Source organism: Lygodium microphyllum, chromosome 9 (genome assembly GCF_053477565.2).
Source record: "Lygodium microphyllum isolate KBCC chromosome 9, Lygodium_microphyllum_v1.1.10, whole genome shotgun sequence".
Taxonomy (NCBI): Eukaryota; Viridiplantae; Streptophyta; class Polypodiopsida; order Schizaeales; family Lygodiaceae; genus Lygodium; species Lygodium microphyllum.
This window is the reverse complement of record NC_141143.1, coordinates 146785935-146797137: the sequence shown is the minus strand read 5'-3', so window position 1 is coordinate 146797137 and position 11203 is coordinate 146785935. Positions and strand designations below refer to the sequence as shown.

Genomic DNA, 11203 nt, shown 5'->3' with positions numbered 1-11203 from the left:
AGTTCTGGGGGAATGGAAAAGGGTTTGCGAAAATTCTTTCCAAGTGCACAACATTCAAAAATATCGATATGAGGACAAGCTTTGAATTCCATACCTTTAAAAAGGTCATGCTGATAAAGATCAACAAGCTTAGAAAAAGTAAAGTGAACAAAGAGATGATGCCATATTTTTCTGTTAAGATTGCTAGGAGATGTAACAAAATTTGCAAAATCTTCATTTAAAGATAACTAAAAAAGATTACCATCTCGAGGAGCAACAGCTATGGTTTGGCCATTTTTCTAAATGTGACACTTGGTATGATCAAAATCAACAAAGAGAGCAAGATCCACAAGTCTTACAATTGAAAGAAGATTCCTTTGTAGATGTGGGACATGTAAAACTCCACACATAATATTTGTTGAAGAAAGAGTACCGAGATATAAATCACCTATACCTTTGACTTGACAAACTGTGTAATATAAACCAATTTCTTGATAGGAATAGAGTGATAATCATGTAACCATTGGGACTAATATGTCATGTTTCTCGTAGCACCAGAATCAATAATAAAAAGAGATCCATCATGAACATGAAGTATACTTTCCGGGGAGATAGAAAAACTCACACAATTTGCTTCTTCAATAGTGTTATCATGTGTAGGAGCATATACTCTATTATGATTTGAATCAAAATGCCTCTTGAAATATAGATTGGTTGGATGATCCCTCTATTTGCAATAGTCACAAGGAGAATAATCTTTGGATAAACATGTTTGTTTATTTGTAATACCATGTTGTTCATCATATTGCTTTGCCTAGCAATCATATGTAGTGTGACCATTTCTATTACAATAAGAACAATGTCTGTTAAAAAACTTAAGACAAGAGAAATTACCACCACAATGACTCCTACATGTATAGCATGGAAAGGGATGCCTTGGAGAAAGTAAAGCTTGGTCGATTTGTTTTGAATGTGTGTCCTCTTGTGAGATCATAATTGTTCCTTGATTTGTTTGTCATCATTCATGTTGTTGTGAATATTCAATCAAAGATATACAAGCTTGATCAAAATTGATCCCATCTTTGTTAGATAATATGGTAACAATACTATCATAAGCAAGATCCTTTACACTGTCAAGAAGCTATGTTATCAATTACTTTCGTGGAATGGCATCATTAATAGTAGCAAGCTAGTTGGTAATGTTCTTGAATGAGTCCATATGTATTATTGTAGAAGTTTCAATATTGTATTGTAACTTAGTGAGTTGACTACAAAGATAAAGTATTTTTGTAATAGATTTCTTCTCAAACTTTGCTATCAAATACTCTCATATAGCTTGTGAGGTTGAAAGAATACATACATCAAGCATAAGATATTCTTGAAGAGCATAAATAATATATCGATGAGCTGCTTTGTCGCGTTTGACCCATTCATTATAAATAGTTTGCCATTCCTCAAAGATAGGTGCTTCAATTACAAGGGTATTGTCATGAGCCTAATCAATTGGTTGAGGGAGACATTCATAATTACCAAGAACAATATCATGCAAGTCATTGCCTTCAAGAATTAGCAGCATCTTTACTTTCCACCCAAGGAATCATTGTCCTTGAAAGTGAGGAACGGAATGTTGTCTAGAAGAAAATTCATTTACGATTATAGAATTTGACATGGCTAGATGAGGGAATATGTAAAATATGAGATCACAAAATCTGCACACCATATACAAAATGACAACAAAAGTGCATCACAACAAGTCGTACACAAAATCTATATTATAGAGAAAGATGTTTAGTTCAAAAAGCATACTCCAAAAGAAAGAGACCCAAGATAGATGAAACATGGGCACAAATAAAGTGACCCAAAATTAAAAAAATGTGAGATAGGAATAGCACTCAAAACATTATCACTTCACTTTTTGGTCAAGAATAGATGATGATCAAGCTAATTTTGGCCAAAATGCATAAACACAAGTGTGAGTAATCATGATGAAACATGTGTCGTAGAAGTCTACATGAAAAGCTATTGTCAAGTTTTTTTTCTTGTTTCAAGTCCATTTTACTTGAATTGACATAACTTTTGACACAAAACTCCAAATTGAGGACAAATTTGCTAACAACAAAACGTATGAGTCCTAGCACATCAAAAAATTGGTTTTCTTGAGAAAGGCATTTCCTTAAGAGTTTCCCAAATAGATACTTTTAGGGTGTCCAAGTAAGGCATATCTACAATTCAACATATCTGTAATCTAAATGATAACCGATCATGATCGTGTGAACTTCTTCTATGCTTAAAATTCATAACATAAGATGCTCGTAACATTTACAATACATCAAATTTAAGCATCAAAAGGACATGGATCAAGAATAGAAGAGATACTACATAGGTATATTTCCTTATTGTCTTCTTCAAGGAATTGGTTGTAGTTGATCGTGATAACTCAGATACCATGTTGAGATGTATAGAGAGAAGATACGTAGAGAGAGAGAGAGAGAGAGAGAGAGAGAGAGAGAGAGAGAGAGAGAGAGAGAGAGAGAGAGAGAGAGAGAGAGAGAGAGAGAGAGAGAGAGAGAGAGAGAAGAAACATCCCATATACATTCCCAAAGACTATTTCATACTAATCACAATCTACATATATATAAGTGAGACCTTGTCTAGATAGGGTGAGCTATATATAGCTCCAATAGTCTTTGATCAATACCAAGGGGTGCTAATTTATGGTTGCAAGGTGGCTATTGTGATCTAGGGATGAGGCTTGAAATTTGAAGTAATTACAAGGAGGGGTCATCACAGGTCTTTGGTGATGCTTCATGGATGAATTGGAGGCATCAAGATCTAGGAAGAAGACATGATTGCCAAAGGACATGCATGTACGGCCATACAATAGATATTGTTATTAGAAAAGCTAGAGAATAGGTTACTAAATAGATTATTGCTAGTACAAAGAAACCATTTTCATCTAAGATAGTAGTATTAGGAAGAATGCTTGTCTCATTCGTAGAAGGATGTTTTACGTGCTGGATCCACACCCCTAGATAAAGAATCATGTGTGTTTTCATCTTGTTACTCTTTTTTGAGCTTGCTTTGGTGTGCTGGCTTATATATGTGATGTCAAATCATTGTAGAGTTCAAAGATGCTCAATACATAGAGGATACAGCTTTGATGGCCATTAGCTTAGGGTAACCCTCTTTAAACTCTGATAAAATCTTAAAGACTAGCACAATACTTTTGTTGTTATTCCTATTATTGCCATAGTTATCAAATTGTGTTCTCCTACATAGTCAGAATTCAAGAACCATATTGTATCTGATTTGGGACTCTCTTTCAAACTTATTGCTTTAGTGAAGATTTCACTAATCTCAAAATATTATTGTGTTACGGTTTGGCATCAATAAGCTGGAGTATAGTGTTGGTGTTGAGTGACACCTTTGTGGTTTTCCATATTATATAAGTGCATTAGTTGTCACAATATGCTTGTCAAATGCATAGAGAGAACTAGTAAACCTCCCTTCCAGACTCCAATGGATTGATGTGTTATAACCCCCACTTGCTAGTTGTAAGATACGGTGCCCATTGCCAACATCCCCATTTTGTTACCACATGGATTGTTGCCACAATTGTAGTGTGTGCTAGTATAACATAGAAGGCTTCTTGGTAAGTTATTGACTGAGATGGTTTATGTCGCTTGATGAGTTATCCATCAAGCATCTAGGTGTTGGTTCAAAGAGCTTCTCTTCATTATTTTGTGCATTGAGGTTTTATAGTTGTAGTTGTTGAAAGCAAGATGAGGATTACTATGAGGACCAACAAGTCCCCAATGTTCAAAAGGATCAATATTGTGATGTTATAAGATGTGATCTACCATATTAGCTTCTAAATATTATTTTCTAGTAGTGGTGGTAAAATTGTTAACCTTACGGTTCTTTTTTTTACAATTTGGAACCAAACACCCTGCTCAGTATTGAAGCTTTAGTTTTTTCTTTAGAGATATTTTGACAAAAAAATTGTTGTTGATCCAAGTCAATTGGTTGCATTTTCATGGATGAATCTCAACAAATCTTGCCCATGTTTATTTTAAATCACCTTTCATATTAGAGAGAGGAAGACTCTCCTACTACTAACGTAATAAGCCCTTTTGTACATTTGAAGGAAATTTGACTAGGAAGTAGCAATTCATTAGCTTCCATATGCTAAAATACATATGTTTAGTTTGTTTACTCCTCTTCATTGTGACATATGGAACCTAGGCAACATTTTTCTCGAGAATGTTTGGCAATTTGAGATTCGTACACAAATGCATCTTGAACCATTGATAAAGTACGACAGTGAGTGCAAGGAGTTGGAGCAAGAAGATAAACACAATCAAGATGTGCACATTTCTATGTCTAAAGGTCAAGAGCAAGCATTTAAAGCTACTCCAAATGACATGGTTCGTGACTATCGCTATGGTCTACTATAGAAAGGTAGTTATCTCTCAACTCTAGAATAGGAGGAATGAGACAAGAGTGATAATTCATTTTTCTCTTTTGAAGAAAGGGTGAATGATTATGAAGATCTATAACTACACTTGCAACAAGAACTACTGCCTAGAGAATGCAGCTACCTAGGACCAACTGAGATGGGAAAAAGGTAAATGCCAAGGGTCCATACGTAGTGACTTTAAAAATTAAGAGGTTTGCTTTTCACACCTGTGTTGGTGGGCATGTATATAATTTTCACATTTAAAAGTGCATGCTTGGTGAGGAAGTTCTAATGTCTAGTACCTCCTTTTTATGCATTTTTAGAGCTTGTGGTAGAATAAGAACTTTCTTTTTTATTTGGATATAGCCATTAGGGCTTTCCTCAATTATCATAATCTTTGCTTTGTGGCTTGAAGGCTTTTATATAGACAATGACATTGTGGATATGTGTGCAAAATGTGGGGCACTTGTAGAAGCGAAGTGAGTGCTTGGTATTATGCCCATTATTTTTGCATTATGATGTAATGTGCTTGAATAAGGTTGCACTTGATACACCCTGGAGAGCTCAGTGGTGGCGGGGGAAAAAAGGAATTTCCTATAAATTCCCTAGTTAGAAATATATATATGTAGGCAAAGTAAAGATAAGGGAAAATGAAACAGCTCCTACTTGAGTAACTAAGGAATCACATAGGAAGTTTCTCACATAGCAAAATCTCCCTATGTTTCAACATAGAAAATTTTCCCTATATTCCAATGTAGGGATATTTTTCTGTATAGGAAAATTTTCCTATATAGAAAATTTCCTATGTGATTCGCTATTTACTTTTACTAGGAAATGTTCAACTTTTCCCACCTTTTACTTTCCCTACTTATGTGTATTTTTAAGCAAGGAATCTATAGGGAATTCCTTTTTTTTCTGACCTAGGGAATGATTAAAAGTTCCTTGTGTCAATGCATATCTTCACAAATAAGAAGATAAAAAGAAGAGAACAAACTACAAAAATAAAGAGAGGAGAAATAATACACCTAACTCAAGGGCTTGAAGAAGAAACCCTTCGCCTTCGCAACTTCCCTCAATTGTCTCCTTCATACTCCTCTCCTCTTTCCTTGCAAATGGTAGTTGTGGTGCTGTAGGCGGTGCTGGTGGATCTCTCTCTCTCTCTCTCTCTCTCTCTCTCTCTCTCTCTCTCTCTCTCTCTCTCTCTCTCTCTCTCTCTCTCTCTCTCTCTCTCTCTCTCTCTCTCTCTCTCTCTCTCTCTCTCAAAGCTTCGAGCTCTCTCCCTCTCACTTTTTCTCGTTTTCATTTTGTTAATGCCACGCTTGGGTTTTCACCCCTATTTTTTTCTTAGAATGTGGTCGTTATTGGTATTGTGAAACACATTATAAAACATGACATAGAATGCATCACTAAGTGAGTTACACATGGGTGTTCCTTGAGTTCATTGCTATTTAGTCGCAATTATTATGTAGCCTTTGCAACCCCCTCAAAAAACCCCGCTCCACCCAAATCCCCCATGACATGGCACATCCTCCCCCCAAAACCTTGCTCCACCCAACCCAACTCCCCCACATAGCACATACACCCCCCTAGAAAAAAGCCCACTCCACCCAACTCCCCCACGACGTGGCACACTCCTCCCCTACCCCCACCCATAAAACCCCGCTCCACCCAACCCCCTATCACATGGCACACCCCCCTCTGCAAAAGACCAAGCTCCACCCAAACCCCCCATGACATGGCACACCCCCCTCCAAAACCTCACTCCACCCAACCCAACTCCCTCACATTGCACAAACCCCTACAAAAAAAGCCCGCTCCATCCAACCCCCCCTCAACATGGCACACTCCGCCCACCATCTCTCTCCCCTCCCCTTAGAAAACCGCGCTTCACTCAACCCCCTCATGACATGCTGCACTCCCCCTTGCCCACAAAGCAGTGCTCCACCCAACCCCCTTGACATGCCCCCCCCCCCCCCCCCCAAAAAAAAAAAACCTGCTCCACCCAAACCCCCCCTCCACGACATGGCACATCCTCCCCCCCTCAAAAAACCATGTCAAAGGGGAGTTGGGTGGAAGAGGGTTTTTTTAAAAGGTGGGTATATCATGTCTGCATGATGGACCGTATGGCAATCAAAGGAGGCCTTGAAGAAGTGCATTGTAAAAGCTGCCAAGAATAAGGATAAAGATTCGGAATTTGAGCATGTGAAAATACTACTCTTTATGACAACTAAAAATTGTCAGAAGTGCATCTCCTTTCAACATAGGCAATCTTTAAAGTCAAGGTCACTAGGTTTGTTGCTGCACTTTTGAATTGTTGGAGGAGCCTCTAATTAGGTGAAGCAATATGGAATAGGGTGGATAGAAATTTACAACCAAATGACAATGTGTTTTGGTCATGGAGCCATAGCCCCCCCAAGCTAGCAACAATTGTGAGTAGAAGGGGATTACATTTAGTCAAGCTGGGCTTTAGCAACTTTGAGGATTGGATTAATCCTAAGAGATTCTCAAGTCCTTTCACTAGGCTAGATAGGAGAGAGCTTTAACTACCTCATACAAGCAATATTGGAAACAAAATTTGAAAGTTTTGAACTATTTAGGCGTAGGAATCAAGTCACAAATCCTAATATTCCCAGCATCAATCTTGGAGGGAGGAAGAGTTGAGTGGCTGTGAATGCCAATACCCTAAACCTTATAGTGAAATCTTGTTTCAATAGTAGTACAATTTGTGATCCATGGGGAATCAACCTTCAAGAAGAAGTGATCAAGGAGTGTCTAATTTAGAATTGATCTTTAGGGCTTCCTTTGAAGAATATAGTATTTCTTTGGAAGACTATGGTGGGTGCAATATTTACAAGTAAGAAGTTGAAGAAAAGAGGCCTTGTTGATGGTATATGTGTGCATGTGGTGTGGGCAAAAATTGCTCTCATAAAGTCCCCTAGTTCTAGGAAGCACCTTCTAAGTTGAGAAAAATTAGCTTGAATGATTTGGCTAAGATCATGGGGTGCTTGGCTAGCCTCCTAGATCGGCCATAACTTTTTTAGGATTTTTGGAATTAGTGGAACATATCGTTATTTAATACAGTCCGATATCTTTTCGCGTGAAGAAAATCTAGGGTATTGCAAGAAAGCCACCACTAGTGCATTATGCCACTCTAGCAGAAGAAGCTGATGGGGCTTGTTTTGGGAGGGGGGGAACATCAATCTCGACCAATCACCCGGGATCCATTGGTTCACACCTCGTAAAAGGAAGCCCAACATTGGCTGAAGCACTAACGATCTCAACTATTTGCCTTGTTACCAACAGGTCTCCTTAGTACGCTGCTAGAAAAGTGATTTCTACACATGTACGCTACCGGGCATGCATGTGCAACATAATGCTGGTCGCGATGATGTGGATGCCTCAATTAGGGGTGCACATCACACAAATATGTCATTACCGGGCAGGTTTTGGAAAGTCTGGCACCTGCAGAAGTAGTCGGCAATACATAGGGTGGGATAAGACATGCATGGGAAACTGCCACCCAGATTGGCATGTCGTGATCATCCACGTCAATTTAGAGTTGGAACAGAAGCGGCGGCACGCATGAGGAACGCCCGTCTGATTTTGAGTATATAAGCCCTGCACGCTGGATGGATGGATAATTAATCACATGATCAGCCGTCCTGCTGAATATCCCGTTCAGATCATCATCAATCGATCATTAATCTCGACGCCAATATGGCCGTCGAGATCAAGCTACTTATGGTCCTCGCATGCCTCCTACTGTTACCGATGCTACTAGTGGCTAGCGTTGCAGAGGCTAGTCCTTATAGGCCGTCCGAAGCTGGTGGCCGAGATATACTCAAGGAGGGCGGATCATCAGAGTGCAGGCTAGGGATGGTGATTACCAGGGGAGGCAGCAATGGAGGAGAAGGCTACAAGCATGCCAGAACTTCATGGAGCAGCAGCCTCCGGCCAGCAGCTCGGCCTTCAGCGCCTCAGACGAGTATATTGATGGTGACGAGTATTTATATGTTGCAGAGCTGCAGCAGCAGGGCCGCGGCCCGTCCAGGCAGTGCTGCGAGCGCATGCAGAGGATTCCTCCTCGGGACCGTTGCTGCGCCTTGCGTCAGGCCTTTGGATATCCGCAACCCTTCATTTATGCTTTCACTTATGAGCACGAGCAGAAACAGGGGCGGCAGCGAGTTGAGCTCACAGCCTCCCGCCTTCTAGAGGCCTGCAATCTTCAACCTCGTCAATGTCATCGCTCTTATAGGCCCAAGGGTAAGTTCCGTGCCGAGTACTACTACTGCCCCACACCACGCATCTAACGTAACCTCATTCAACGAGAGCTGTCACTATAAATTATACGCCATGCTCTTATCAATATTTCTAGTCATCGGATACTAACTAATTATAAGTGATGTCGCAGAGGTGCTTCCAGATGACAACGACGACCCTTTTTGGTGGTGGTAAAACTCTTCTCCAGCGACAAATTTGGTGTGTAATAAATTATGAACCTTTCTGGATGCTGTCAAGCAATAAAAGTGTCAGCCTGTCGAGCTGCTCTCAAGCAGCAAAATGCGTGGTTCTTTAGAGCGCAATTACAAAATATTGTCAATCCTCTGAAGGTGCTTTCAAGCAGTAACTAAAGGCCTTGCACTCACGTTGAAATTGATGCAACAGTTCGTGTATGCTTAGTCTTTCCTTGCTTCTCTTGTACGTGCCAGTCTTCAATAATCTGTGTCAAACGGACATGCAAGTGCACTCTGTGTTTGCTTCTACGTACGAAAATCAAGTTCTGTCATGTCGTGGTTCCACACGCTACAAATAATTTGGGTGTTGCTGTCTATATCGAGTCTTTAGAATGTTCGGCTTCTCTCGTCTGTATTAGTCTTCACCAATCCGTGTGTTTGCTCATATGCAAATCTCGTTCATTTTGTATGCCACAAAATACTGTCAGTTGAATAGATTGGGGTTCCCATTCAAGTGCGTCAAGAGCTGCATGGGCCCTCTTCTTATGTAAGCGCATCGTGAAGGCCATGCATACCCTTACGTCTTGCTTGATGAATTATGAATCGTGAATCGTGAATCGTGAATCGTGCATTATCGTGTCCTCTACGAATCCTAGATCCTCGTGCCTTTCTTTGTGACTGAGTCACGAATTATCACGTCCTTGTGCATGAACCATGAATAATCCAATAAGCGCCACAACGAACCATGAATCATAGTGCTGTATTTGTGCATGAACCACGTCTTTGTTCTTTTGCGACTACATCAAGAATCGCAAGATCCCACTTGATAGGCACAAGCGCATCAAGAATTCAAAGAACCCACTTATCAAGAAGTGGGTGATCTTGGCGTCCTCATGTTTTGGTTGATAAATCATAAATTATCTCTTGCAATAATTTAGTGGAAATTTAGGATTCTTGCAAGAACAACTTATCTATGTAGAGCTCATCCTTATCTCTTGAGCATATAAACCATATTGAATAATCAAGACATTCATGAACCTAATCATTGTGTATTTGTGCATAAACCATTCTTGCAAGAACCAACTTATCAGTTTATTGTCATCTCTTGAGGATATGAACCATATTGAATAATCAAGACATTCACGAACCATGAATCATATCTTTGTGTGTGAAACATAATCCATTTTATCTTTCTTCTCATGCAAATATATCAACCATGAAGCAAAGTCAATGACTTTGATGGTTCATTTTGAGTGTGTGGAACAAGAATTGAGAAGTGTTCATGCATTCTTGGGGTGTGCTAAGAATCGTGTATGAGCCATGAATTGACGAGTTTCCATGCATTGCTATGGTGTGCCATTGTGTATTTATGTTTTGTGTCGTCATTTTTTATGTAAATTGAGTGACAATGAACCATTGTGTCTTTAATGTCATATAAATCAAAGTAGTGTGTGAGTAGAAGTGCATGAACTATATGATGTATCATATTGTATTTGTTGTTTGATTTTTTAATCATGATGTATGGTCTATCCTTTCATGTCTTCATTAATATGTTTATGCATATGAGAAAGGCAAGACCCATGACCATGAATCATGATATGCATCAACCATGAATCATCTTGCCTTTAATATTGTAATGTGATTATATGAACCATGAATTGATGTATCCTTCCATGGACCATCATGTCTTCAATATAGAATGTGAATACATGAACCGTGAATCGGTGTGTCTTGCTTTCCTTCCATTAGGAATCATGTCATTGGTAAAGATTCAGATCACACTTGATCCAAGTTCAATAACCATGAAACATCATTTCTCTTTTTTTCTCACCTGAATCATGAATTGAAACGGCTACATGAACCATGAATCATGGTGTCTTTTTTATTATGTAATGGTGTATTAAGAAGGGTGAGAACCATGAATGGTGTAGCATTGGATTCTTTTACTTTCCTATTGTAAAATTATGAACTTGTAACTATATTATTTTTCATGTGGCTTTCGAGTTGCAATATGCATGTTGAATCGTGCATGCATATCTCGATGTAATAACAAGGCCCAACTTCATGATGTGTAGTACATAGAAGTGTGCAAAAACCATGAGTTATGTGTAGCATTGGATTCTCACCTTCTCATTGTAATGATTTTAAGCTTACGTCTAGATATTGCATAAGACTTAAGTTGTGTGCATGATTTTATTGCAAGCATTTATCTTCATAATCTAAAATCATAAGTAAATGGGTGCAATCCTAACAAAGCAAAACCTTTAATAAGTGCATGTACTATGAGCCATGAATAATGTAACATTTTTGA

General features: G+C 39.0%; 1 protein-coding gene across 1 annotated transcript; it reads left to right on the top strand.

Moving 5' to 3' along the window:
- Positions 1-8259: 8259 nt before the first annotated feature.
- On the top strand, positions 8260-9374 carry LOC148031683 (uncharacterized). The gene is made up of 2 exons (XM_087685788.1): positions 8260-8701; positions 8850-9374. The coding sequence occupies exons 1-2, from the start codon at positions 8374-8376 to the stop codon at positions 8891-8893; spliced, it is 372 nt and encodes a 123-aa protein (XP_087541914.1). The 5' UTR covers positions 8260-8373; the 3' UTR covers positions 8894-9374.
- The last annotated feature ends 1829 nt before the right edge of the window (positions 9375-11203 follow it).